Source organism: Sciurus vulgaris, assembly GCF_902686455.1.
Source record: "Sciurus vulgaris genome assembly, chromosome: 5".
Lineage (NCBI taxonomy): Eukaryota > Metazoa > Chordata > Mammalia > Rodentia > Sciuridae > Sciurus > Sciurus vulgaris.
In genome coordinates, this window is record NC_136465.1 from 114,676,233 (window position 1) to 114,688,784 (window position 12,552).

At 55.8% G+C, this 12,552-nt stretch overlaps 1 protein-coding gene across 1 annotated transcript; it reads right to left on the reverse strand.

The window, feature by feature from the left end:
* Nucleotides 1-5,442: 5,442 nt before the first annotated feature.
* On the reverse strand, nucleotides 5,443-12,350 carry LOC306661787 (keratin, type II cuticular Hb3). Its single transcript, XM_079141022.1, has 9 exons — nucleotides 11,965-12,350; nucleotides 10,173-10,381; nucleotides 8,873-8,933; nucleotides 8,645-8,740; nucleotides 7,859-8,023; nucleotides 7,520-7,645; nucleotides 7,031-7,251; nucleotides 6,346-6,377; nucleotides 5,443-5,857 (listed from the first exon to the last, which is right to left on the reverse strand). Exons 1-9 carry the CDS (start codon nucleotides 12,346-12,348, stop codon nucleotides 5,706-5,708), a joined length of 1,446 nt encoding a protein of 481 aa, XP_078997148.1. The 5' UTR covers nucleotides 12,349-12,350; the 3' UTR covers nucleotides 5,443-5,705.
* Between the last annotated feature and the right edge of the window lie 202 nt (nucleotides 12,351-12,552).

Genomic DNA, 12,552 nt, shown 5'->3' on the forward strand with positions numbered 1-12,552 from the left:
TAGAAGTGCTTGGGACCTGTTGCAATATCTGGGGCCTGCTGTGATTGACAGGTGTGCCTTGCAGTGATTGATAGGTGGACCCCCCAGGGATTTCCTCAGGCCCTCATCATCTACCTAGGTATCTTCAGTAGGTGAACATGATTGCATAAGATGCTGTCCAGTTGGCCTTGAGCTGTCCAGTTGACCTTGAGCAACCAAACAGGGACTTGGGGGGAAAACAAATTCTCAAGGGGCAGGATGGAAAGTCTAGTGGGTTTTTCTAACCCAGGGTTCCTTGCAACAGCACTACTGACATTGTGAGTTACATAATTCTATTGGGGGTGGTGGTGGTGCCCTGTGCAAGTTGTCGCCCTGCTGGCTTCTATCCACCAGATGCTGGCAGTGCTCCCTATTGTGACAACAGAATATGTCTCAAGATGTAACCAGATGGGTCCTAAAGGTTCTCAACCATGGCGATTTTGCCTGCTCCCCTACTCCCCAGAGCATTTCAGGATGTGCGTGAGTTGGGGAGAGAGTGGAAAGAAGGTCATGAGAGCCGCAGGGGTGTGGAGAGGGAGAGCTCTGGGCTGGAAGTCAGGAGAACTGGCCACTAGTTCAGAGTTTGCCGCCCTCTAGGACAAGGGTGACTTGGGTGAATGGCTTCCACTCTGAGTTTCCTTCTGTTTCCTTGACTGGAGGGGGAGGGAGGGTAGACAGTGTTCCTGAATTTGCTCAGCTCTTTAAGTGAGACAAGGCGTCTGAAAGGGCTTTGTTCATACAGACCTGGTTTGAACGCTGGTCCAGCCATTTGCTAGTTCTGTCATTGTGGTCATGTCTGTCGTCCTTGCTGGGCTGAAGCTTCTTCATGGATATGAGGCCTAGGGGACTGGAGGGAGGAGTTTCAGACCTCTAAGCACACAATAAACCACTCAGACGGAGGGGCTTGGCACAAGACCGCATTGTTTCTCATGGTTCTGTGGGTGTGCCATGTGCTTCTCCTTTGCATGATGTTGTTTGGGGTGCTAGGATGGCTGGAAGGGCCAACATGCCTGCACCCTTAAGGCTAGATTTGGTGCTGGTCACCAGCTTGGAGCTCAGGTGGGGCTTTTGGCCAGGATGTAGCAGTCAGGATCTAATCAAAGGACAATAATTGACTAGAGAAAGTTAATATAAACAGAGGATCGGAGGAACAAGGGATTGGCTAATAAATAGCAAACACGGGGCACAGGAGTGTGGCTCTGTGGCAGAGTGCTAGCCAGGTTTGCATGAGGCCCTGGGTTTGATCCCTAGCCCTGGAAAAAACAGAACCAAACATACAGGAACTATAAACATAAGAAACAGCTCCTGGCCCTGGGCCTTTTCTCAGGATTAAATAGTAATTTCCTCACAGTCCAGCTAACCTTGTCTCCTGAGGACATCGGCTCAGCCCGATGCCAGCTCCCAAAGCCAATGTCAGAGGCTTTAGGTGTGACAACAGCACCCCACTACCAGGTACCACTTCTCTTCCACTTAGCTATTGCACATAACAAAACAGTCCCAAACTTGGTGGCTCAAGACAACAGTATTTCCCGTGATTGTGTAGATTGATGGGTGAAAGATCCAAAATGGCTTCACTCATAGGGTTGGCATTTGGTGGTGGCCACTGGTGGAGTTTAGCTGGGGTGATGGCCAGGGCCCTCTGGGCTCCTCCATGTGCTACCACCTGTCATCAGTACTATGAAGAGGGTGGCTGCAAACACCCTCAGGGCCTCTGAGCATGGTATTGGAAAAGTTCACCATTACCAATGCCTTTTCTGTGCGCAAGCTTGTGCCACATTAGCTCTGGTTACCTGCCCTTCAGAGCTACTCTAAAAACTTCTTACGATGCAACCTACTGGCACCTTATGAGCACTCCATAGAGGGTGGATGAAAACACGATCCTCAACGTGAGAGCTGAAAGGCTGGCCATTCTCAGCATTCTTTCCATGGCTGCAGGCTGGTGCCATGCTAGGAGTGCTCTGGTCAAAACCCTTTCTTTTTTGGTACCGGGGATTGAACCCAGGGGCGCTTAAACACTGAGGCACATCCTCAGCCTCTTTTTGCATTTTACTTAGAGACAGGGTTTCACTGAGTTTCTTAGGGTCTTGCTCAGTTGCTGAGGCTGGCTTTGAACTCACAATCCTCAGCCTCCTGAGCCGCTGGGATTACAGGTGTGCACCACTGTGCCAGGCTGGTTGAAACCCTTGCAAAATGGTTCCTACAAGCTTTCTTACAATAGTACCTGTTGGAAGCTCATGAGCATTTGCAGAGGTGGCAGAAAACCAGTGTTTGAGCACGGTGGTCGAAAGCTTCTTCATTCCCGGTGCTTTTTCTATGGATGTAAATGGCACTGCTAGGAGTGCTCTGGCCACCCCATTCCATCCATTCTCTCTCTAATGCTCTGTAGAGCAGAAGCCCAGAAGGTCCCTTTCACCATATTCTGTTCCATTGGTCAAAGCCTTCTCAGGGCCAGTCCAGATTCAAGAGGAGGAGAAATGAGCTCTATCTTTGCTATGAAGAGCAGCAGATGCAGAGAGGGAAGCAATTGTTGGGGGACCATTTCTGAAGACAGTCACCACAGGAGGATTAAATGAGACAATACGAATACAAGTTTGGAATAGAGAGTGCCACAGAATAATACTGGAAATGTGGCATTCATCATTGTTGTTATTACTATTCCTGAAATAGCAGAAAAACATCCTAAGCCTCTGAAGAGAGGAGACGGAGTGAGGCAGTAGAAAAAGCGTGGAGACCGGAAGCCAGGAGATTGGGTTCTCATCCTGGCTTTGCCACCAAAAATGGGTGGGCAAGGCGCTTCACTTTGGGACCTCAGTTAGTTCATCATGTGAAGAATGGGGTTAGCCCACCAGTCCCTTGGATATGCAGGAGCCTCAGCTGGTGCACCAAGCAGGACAGGTGTGGTGGGACTGTTGCTTGGGGACTGTGGCTGCCACAGGCTTGTCAGCACAGAGGGATCTGATGGCCAGTTGGCTTATAGTCATCAAGCCGCAGGGAACTTCCAGAGAAGAGGCAGTTGTCTCTCTGTGCGGTCCAGACGCCCTTGCTAATTGGCCAATACCTACACAGTGCATGGGAATACCACGGCGGATACCGTGCCGGTGATCAGCCATGAAAGTGCCAGAAAGGAAGAAGACTTGAGAAATGCCCAGGAGGATGGAGAACACTTTTATGGGGTGGGTTGGAATTGGGGGCAGGAGGGAGCATTTTAATCTTTCAGGGGACTCTGGAAAGCAGCCTCCCAGCCCCCCTGGGGTTTCCCTGCTCTTTGTCCAACCCTGCCTCTTCACAGGCCGGTCCCATATGAGAGCTTGCCTGTCCCTTCTAGCTAACTCCTCACCTACATTAACTTCTTGCTATAACACGTGAGCCTTAGGGACAGGGACAAGCATTGTTGATCATTTCCTCACTTCCATGAACCCAAACCTGTGTAACAGCGCTTGGGGTGGAGCGAGTCTCAGTCATTGTTGATTCTGTGGGGGCTCCTGACCTTCTGTGGGCCTCAAGCTTCCTCCAGGAACTCACCCGCTTTCCCAGGCGAATAATCCTCTGATTGGGCTCCTCTTGCCCCCACCCCAAAAGCCTGGGGCTTGTGGCAGTGGCCTTCCTCTTGGTGGAGAGGTGGCCGTAGTGGAGAGGAGGTAGGGCCTGGGACTTGGGACTAGAGGCTCTAACAGTTGGAGAGTTTGCAGCCTCGGTCTTGCCTGGGCCCTTGGGCCTGCAGGGTGGAAGGAGGGTGCATCACCTCCACAGGCGTGGGGCTTCCTCGGGCCCTTCAGATGGTACTGTGATTGTCCCAAGACTAGGACTCCTTAGGTCCTTGAGACCTTGGCTCTCTGAGAGTCTGGGTCACTCTGAAGGCAGTGGGGATCCATGGAAGGTCATACTCCTGCTCCCTGGAGGTTTCTCTTGCTGCTGTGGAGCAGGGACTGGAAGGGAAGAAGAGTAGGGCTCCAGGCAAGATGGAGGTGGCCTGGGCCAGGATGGAGCAGCACAGAGAGAGGAGAGAGGGGGTAAGAGAGGTGTACAGGAGGCAGGAAGGAAAGGCACTTCCTGGAAGGGAACTCTGCTGAGGGTGTGGGAAGTGGTGAGCTGGAAGGGCCGTGGGTTCCAAGGGTCTCCAGGACTGCCAAGGGAGCTGTCCTGTGGGAACGGGGGCATGGGGTCTGCCGCTGAGCAGGGAGGCAGTGGAGAATCCTCAGGACTTGGAGCTCAGCTGGGGTGTGACCAGACAGGACATTGACCACAGTAGGAACTGAAGGAAGAGGCTCATGTGGCTGCCGAGCGGCAGTGTGGGGAGAGGAGAGAGGGCCCTGCAGTACCTGAGTGAGAGGCGAGGTGGTGTGGGTGAGGGATGTGAGCCAGGGAGCAGGGCGGCCTGGGAGGAGCTGAGGGCCTGGCCTGCGAAACTGGAGGGGAAAGGCCCGAGCCTGGGGGCCTGGGAGGGGACAGAGAGAGGGGTTCAGAGAGCCCACAGAGCTTGGTGTAGAGCCTGGAGGGCCTTAGGGGGCCTAGGGAGTGAGGGAAGAAGGTGGGTCCTCCAAGAACAGCATGGGGAGATGGGTGGGGCCGGGAGGTGGGGAATGAGAGGATGAAGCGGGTGCGGGCGGAGGGGTGGAGGGATGCGGAGGGGGGCCAGGCCTCACCGGGGCTCCTGCGCCCGTTCATGGAGGGTGGGGTTAGGGGCCTCTCAACCCTTCTTCCCCAGAGCTCCAAGCACAGGAGAGGTCAGGCCAAGGAGGAGGGGGCAGGGGAGCCCTTAGTACTGGGGTTGAAACTCTGAGGTACATGGGAATAGGGTGCTGGGCAGGCTGAGCCCGAGGGCCGGGGCCTCTCACTAGCCTCAGGGCTTTGGGGAAGGCTCTCTGGGAGCTGAGGAGGGTGTGAGTGGAGGGCAGGATGGGGAAGGTCAGGGATGTCGTCTCCCCTGGTTTGGTGGGCAGCGTGGTGGGGAGGACAGTGGCAATGGGACGTGGCTTCCAGACCGACACAGGGTGACTGCTGGCATGTCTGCTGGGGGTGCCTGAGGTGTCACGAGCAGAATGTGGGTGTGAGGGGAAGAAGGCGGGGTGTGCCTGCGAAGGGGGTGAGAACCAGACACGCATGTCTGTCTGTCACACACAGTCTTCCAGTGGACCCCATGGCCTTCTCTGCTTCCTTCGGGACCAGTTGGAACTAACTCAGGCTGGCAGGTGAGACTGAGGTGGATGTGTCATGTACACCAGCAGCACCGTCTGGCCAGGGAGGGCAGCTGTACCTGGGGAAGGCCCACAGGTGCCCAAGCTGAGGGCAGGCCAGAATGACCATGGTCCCCAGGCCTTATCGCTGGGCCGGGTGCTCACCAGATGGTGGTTATGGATTCCCTCTGACAAAGTAAGACAGCAAAACACAGAGGCAGGTCCCACAGTTTATTGGAAAATGGGCGACCAGCGGGCAGAGAGGCATGGGAAGCAGTCCCAGGCGCTCCTTCCGGGGGAGCTCTTCTCGCAGCAGGGCTGGAGGCCAGGATAGGGGAGGGGGTGGTCCATGCCGGGCAGCAGGTCGGGGGACGGAGGATGGCAGTGGGCAGGAGCGGGTGGTGCGTTCTCAGAACGCAAGGGGAGAGGCCACCGACGCTCCGCTGCTCTCAGCTGGAGGAGGCGCCCGGCAGGTCCAGCAGGAGGGGCTTCCCGGGAGCTCCTCTGGGCCACCTAACACCTGCCCTGGCCGCAGGGCGCGCACATCCCGGTGCTCACTGCCAGGTTCCCGCTGCAGGGGGCGTTGCATGCACTGCCTATCACAGGCCGGGAGCCTGACACACAGAGGTCCCCGCTCACGACGCCGCCCCGGGAGCTGCTGACACCTGCGGGAAGGAGAGCGGGCTCAGGAGGCCTGGCTGGTGGCCACCCATCCAGCCATCATCCTTTGGGTCTAAGGTGCCTAGTCCACTGGGGAAGGCCACACAAGGCCTTTAATGCTAATGCTGAAGCTGTGGAGGGAACCCGAGCCTGGGAGCCAAGAGTTCTGGGTTCTGGTCCAGATTCTGCTTTGAGCCCTGGGCAAATCCTTCCCTTGCTCTGGGCTCAGCTTTCTCACTTATAGGAGGCCAGGACTACACGGACATCGATTATTTCTTCTTTTGTGGCATCTTCTTTTCCTTTCCAACCTCATTTATATTGTAAGGTTCTTCCTGCAAGCTAACTTCAGTCTCTCCTGCTGCATGACCAGTCTTGTCCCCTTTACTGGGTGGATTATTGTAACACTTTTCTCAGGGTCTCTGTATACTCAAGTCAAGAGATTCTTACTGTTGCTCAACATAAAATTTTCCTTTTTGAAGTTCGAGATACTTACAGACATTCACAGCTCCAATGCCTTCACACAGCCTGAATTGGGAAAAGGAGGGGAGGGAAACAGAAAGGAAACCAGAATGAGATTGAGATTCCTTAGGTGCTGGAGTGGCGCAGCTCAGGGCTATTTCTGATTTATGTTTATGCCTTTGTGCAGTTTCGGAAAGAGTGTCTTCCTGGCACTTGCAGGAGTGCAGAGGCGGACTATTCAGCAACAGAGTGAGGACTGGATTTCAGCTCTCATTTGCCCTTATCTGACTGTCTTTGCACAGTGTACAGCCTGAACTACCATACTTGGTAGACTTGGATAGGCCCAGCTTTCAGAGTGAAAGGCCCTTCTGGGCACACAAGGTCATCACTGGAGTTTGTTAGCAACTCTGGTCTTGGGCAAGGGATCTCCTAGAAATCAGGCAGGGTGTGGATTTTGGAAGATTAAGGATGGAAGTCTTGAGGAGCCTGAGGATCTAACCCTAGCAGGGCCCTGGGTTCCATGGGGCTCTGGATATCACAGTGACAATGACCTTGTGTGATGAGGGGAATATGCCCAAGTCTTAGACCTGTGACATATTGAATCCAATCAGCCAGGAGTCTAACATGGGGCCAGTCCTTGGGATTATGACTGAGACATGAAGGAATCCGAGGTGGCGGGTCTATGCAAACCGTTCTTGGGGCAGCTGGGGTGGACCCACCTCTGCTCCTCGCCCTCCAGCAGGCGCCGGTAGGTGGCGATCTCGATGTCCAGGCCCAGCTTGGAGTTCATCACCTCCTGGTACTCCTTGAGCAGGCAGGCCATGTCCTGCTTGGCCTTCTGCAGGGCGCCCTCCAGCTCAGCCAGCTTGCAGCGGGCGTCGCTCAGGGCCGCCTCGCCCTGCTGCTCAGACTGGGTCACGGCCGTCTCCAGCTTGGTGTTCTGGGGGGCCAGAGAGGACAGGGAGGTCAGGGCCCCTGAGTGAGTCTGCCCATTGCCTCGATGTGCCCAGGTGCTCCTGACAGCTGGCAAGATGCCAGAAACAGGCCCTCTGGCCTTGTTCACCTGGGTCCCCCGGAGTGAGCACACTGGGGAACCGGGTCAGGCAAATGGGCTGCAGAACTAGTGGTGAGGTCCACGCAGGACCCAGCCTGGCCGTGTGGCACTGGGCAGGCCCAGCCTCCCTGGTGTTGGGCACGGCGAGCCATACCTGGCACTTGGCGTTCTCCACCTCGGCCGTCAGCCTCTGGATGATGCGGTTGAGCTCGTTGATCTCCTCCCTGGTGCGGCGCAGGGTCTCCCCGTGCCTGATCACCGTGGCCTTCATCTCCTCACACTGGGGGAGGCAGACAGGCTCATGAGGCTCAGCATGGGGCACGCACGGGCCGGGCAACCAGATGCCAGCCCGCCCTGCCACCCCCACCGAGAGCCTCTTCCTCCTCCCACCATCCCAGGGGGTCAGAGTCCCCAGGCCAAAGAGGCCTTGTTCAGAGATGCTGCTCAGCCCTCCTACCACCTGGTGCAGGAGGCAGGGGTCCCCAGCCCTCACCTTGCTGCGGTACCAGGACTCGGCCTCAGCCCGGCTGCGGTTGGCGATGTCGTCGTACTGAGCCTTGATCTCGGCCACGATGCAGTCCATGTTCAGGTCGCGGCTGTTGTCCATCTTGACGATGACCGAGGTGTCTGAGATGTGGGAGTGGAGAACTCGGATCTCCTGCAGGAGTGGAGGGAGTAAAGGAACCGAGTTATCTGGGCTTTTCCTCATCTGCTCATGCCCATAATCCCTTTGGCTCCTGTGGAACCAACCTCCCATCTTTGGAGTAGAAACTCCCGTAAGGAAATCACATAACTTTTTACATAGACAGTAAGTCCCCATTAGGGACAACAACTACTGCTTCTTGAGTGCCTGCTTCTGGGATTATTCAGGTCCCTGGGAAACCAGGCTGCTTCCTGCTAGCTGGCAGACCCCTGATGCTTCTGGGGGGTGGACCCTGTTTTGGGGCCTGTTGACATTCTCCTAGAGCAACCACACGAGGAAGGCTATTGCCTGCCAGAGAAAACCCTCAGCCAGGGAACCGGGCTGAGGCTGCCTGCTGCCCTGTGGCCGGTGCTGCTCCCGGCTGCCTCAGGGGAGGACACGGGATGCTTCCCGCCCACAGCATCCTGGGCCCGCTCCCGCCTCTGCTGAGTTGGTCTCTTCCTCTCCCGCCTGCTCCTTCCTCTTCACGTTCCACCCCAAACTCCACCCTGGAGCCTGGTCTGGGTTGTCAAGTCTGTTTCAAGCCTGAAGGGGTCAGGGACTCCATAGTGCCCACCATGGCTGAGAGCCCCTCACCTCCTCATACAGTCTCCTCAGGAAGTCAATCTCCTGGGTCAGCGCCTCTGCGTTGGCCTCCAGGTCTGACTTGCGCAGGTAGGCACAGTCCACGTCCTGTGTGGGGTGACAAGCGGCTCTGAGGCCAGCTCTTCCAGGTAGGGCACTCTGAGCATCTGGCTGCAGTGAGTCAGGCCAGAGGGGACAGGTGGAGGGACTCCAGGTGGGCTGGTGGCTTCAGATACTCACCTTCTTTAGAGCGACGAACTCATTCTCTGCCGTGGCCCGAAGTGCGACTTCTTCTTCATACCTGGGGTGGGTGAGAGGACAGGAGCCTGTCTGCCAGCTCTGGGCCTCAGTTCTGGACATGCCCACAGTAGGGCCTGGTTCCCAACCCTCTGCTGCTCATCCTACTTCTAAAGAAACCAGCAGAACCCAGAGAGGTCAGGCTAAGGTCCAGGCCTACTGGGGTCCTTTGGGACACGGAAGCACCTGCTCTTGTGTTGACTCTTTTCTGTGGTGGCAGGAAGGCAGGATCTAGAAATCGTGCAGGTGAGGGTGTGAGTGTGCATGTGTGCACACACACGTGGCGAGGGAGTGCAAGGTGGCAGTTTTTCTCACCTAGTCTCTGTTTTCCTTTCTTCTGAGCCTTCCCTGGGATGTGACTTTGCAGCAGGTAGAGGGAGTCTTCCCTGTCACCCCCCGTCCTGGAGGAGCCAAGAGAAGTGGAGCCTGCCTGTGTCCTACGGTGTGGGGTGGCAACTCCAGGATGGAGTGGGGGTGGGGGATTGTGGTGGCCCAGAGGACACCATGGCTAAGAATGTTCTGGAAGGAGACTGGCCACCCTTGGAAGTAGTGCCTTTTATTCTTTCTTCTTTTTTGTAGTACTGGGATAAACCCAGGGGTGCTCTGCCACCAAGCTATATCCCCAGCCCTTATATTCTATTTTTAAAATGTTGAGCCAGGGTCTCACTAAGTTGTTCAGGTTGGCCTTGAACTTGCAATCCTCCTGCTTCATGCTCCCAAGTGGCTGGGGTTACAGGTACGCCACCACGCCCGGTCATGCAGATGCCTTTCGAGGGCCCAGGGCTCCTCCTTCACATCATGTCACGCTTTGTAACTGAAGGTCTAGACCTGTGACTGTCACGTCTGCTCCCCATCAGACTGTACCCCCTTCAAGGTCAGGAGCCATGCCTACACTTGTCCCGGGATCGCCGTGCCCACCCCAGTGTCTGACTGGCACAGGTAGGCAGGGTGGATGGAGTGAAGGAGGACACTTAAGAAGGACATCCAGGACCTTGAGAGCTACATGCAGAGGGACAAGGGGACCTGAATGCCTCTGAAGGGTCTGGGAGACGGAGAAGCGGGGGAGCAGCTGGTGGGAAGGCAAGCTGAGGCCTGAGTTCTAGGACGGCAAGGGAGGCCTGGGCCTGGAGCAGGGGCGGGTGCACAGGCTTTTCCCGATCTCAGCGGCCACCTGGCCTCAGACCTGACACCGCCCTGGGCTCGGAGCTCCCCACACAGCTGGCCCCCTCCCTGGTGCACTCACTTCTTCTTGTAGCCCTCCAGCACCTCCTGCACGTGGTTGAGCTCAGAGGCCAGCCTCCCGCTGTCGGCCTCCGCACACTCGGCCTCCCGCCTCAGGGTCTCGATGTAGCCCTCGAACAGGGGCTCCAGGTTGCTCTCGCAGCACTTGCGGTTCTGGTAGAACTGCCACTTGGTCTCCAGCAGCTTGTTCTGCTGCTCCAAGAAGCGCACCTGCCGCCCAGAGGAAGAGCCTGAGATTCTCTTCTTGCAGGATCAGAGGACAAGAGGGGATCCCAGAACCAGGACCTGGAAGCCCTAAACTCTTAGACCTGAGAACTCCCTGTTCGGGATGGCATCCATCTCAAAAAAAAATTAAAAAAAAAAAAAAAAAAATCACACCAGGACTTAATCAGTCCATCACTTGGAAGTCCTTCTTGAGAGCTGACCTCAGTCTCTCCTAAGGCAATTTACCCTGGGTCATGAAAAGTGTTTCAAGAAGCTAATTGTAGATTCTGCTCTTCTTGTTGACAATATGACCCTGGACAAAAAGCACTTAGACCCTCTGCTGAGTGGGGCACTTAAAGCACACCCCACTGTAGGGATTTAAAGAGCCCTGGCACAGAAAGTCACGTCCACACTGAATAGCTGCTTCAGCAAGTCAGGTGAGAAGGGCTGTGCGCATTTGCATAGACACACCTTTTTAGAAAGGCAGGCTATAAAAATTGAAAGATAAAGCATGTGCCAATTATTCAAACCCCACAACAACAATGCAATTAGAATAATAGTCAGCTGGGATATTGGCATAGGAATGCCCTGCACTCCACCCTTAGTCGGACTGAGGGGCTGGAGCCCAGCTCGCCTGACTGCTGAGCGCTTACCTTTGCTGTGCAGGGGGTCTTACCTCACCGTAATAATTACAAACTGCTGGGTCCCAAGCAAAGTTTAACAACCATCTATCTCTGGGCTGGTCCACTACCCCTCTCAGATTCTTTTGTCTGATAAATTGGCACATCTCTGGAAAGTTCTTTCTCATGCTATCTTTAGTGTCTCATGTTGTTAGCCTCTCGCCTTCATATATTTTGGAACTTCCTGGTCTGCCCAGTCTCTAGTAGGACTTGAGGGTGGCTCCTGAGAGTCCCTCCTGGCTCCTCATGGGAGACACTCTTCCTGGCTCTCAAGTCACCACCACATGCATGGTGCCTGGATTCTGGGACATGGCTGCAGACTTAGCCCGATGCTGACTCTGCAGATGGAGTCCGCGGAGTCCAGACTGTTACTGCCTGACTTTCCATAAGGCCCATGAGGAGAAGGACCATCTGTTGCTCACCCCAAATGAATCCCAAATGCAATAGCTTGAACAAAATACTCAGGCCCTGCTCAGTTACCAAGTCACTACGCAGGGTAGAAACAGCTCAGTGTGGCCCATGGGGTCACTTCCAGGCATTCTTCCCATAACATGGCCACTAACCCCGACCTTCACATAGGGAGCACCTCCTTGTCATGTCGGGAGTCACTTGGCTTCAAATGCACAGAACACACACACGGTGGCCTTTTGCTCACAAGGCGTTATCACCTCCCTGCATTAAAGGCTCTACCCCTAGTTCTCCTTTTGAGCTTTTGGTGTGTCTCCCCATCAGACTGGCAGCCCCTGATCCTATTCTTGTCTTTCTGTCTGTCTTAGAAGTTTGATTACTGTTCTCTTTGGCCTGGGGGCTTACATGGGCAAGTGCTCACTTCTGACTCTCCCCCTCAGTGCCCAGGCCTGGCTGTTCACCCGTGTTGGGATCAGGAAAGGTGTGATCCAGGACACCCACCTTGTCAATGAAGGCAGCGAACCTGCTGTTGAGGCACTTGATCTGCTCCTTCTCCTCGTGCTTCACGCACTGAGCATTGGGGTCGATCTCCAGGTTGAGGGGGGCCAGCAGGCTCTCGTTGACCGACACGGAGGTGATGCAGGGTGGGGTGGGTCCGCACACGCCGCCGGAGCGGTAGCCGAAGCTGCGCCCGCAGGATCCAGAGCGGAAGGCCCCGCAGACACTTTGGCTGCTGAAGCCCCCAGAGATACCCCGGTAGCAGGAGATGCCGCGGTAGGGGGCGGCGGTGATGCAGCAGCGGCCGGGCCGGGGCCCGCAGGCTGAGGCGCAGCTGAAGTTTCCAGCGCGGAATCCGCAGCCGGCAGAGCTGAAGCCACAGGTCATGATGGAGGCGAGGAGGGTCTGAACAGTGGAGAAACTGGCGGAGGATGCAGCCAAGGGCTTGTGATCCTGGGCTGTGGCAGGCCTATTTATGTGCCAGGAGCCGCTGGCATTAAAAGGGGCAGCAAAGAGACAATAGCTGTGTTTTATTGGCTTGGCATCACCCGACCTCTTAAGCTCCGACCCGCTTGCCTCCTCAGTGTGGCT

Excerpts from the sequence above, each read along its gene's own strand:
- LOC306661787 (XM_079141022.1), bottom strand. The coding sequence starts at position 12,348 with ATGACCTGTGGCTTCAGCTCTGCCGGCTGCGGATTCCGCGCTGGAAAC. Across the intron at positions 10,382-11,964 it reads TCGCTGCCTTCATTGACAAG|GTGCGCTTCTTGGAGCAGCA; the intron begins GTGGGTGTCCTG and ends TCTGGGCGGCAG. Across the intron at positions 7,252-7,519 it reads TGGAGAACGCCAAGTGCCAG|AACACCAAGCTGGAGACGGC; the intron begins GTATGGCTCGCC and ends CTGGCCCCCCAG.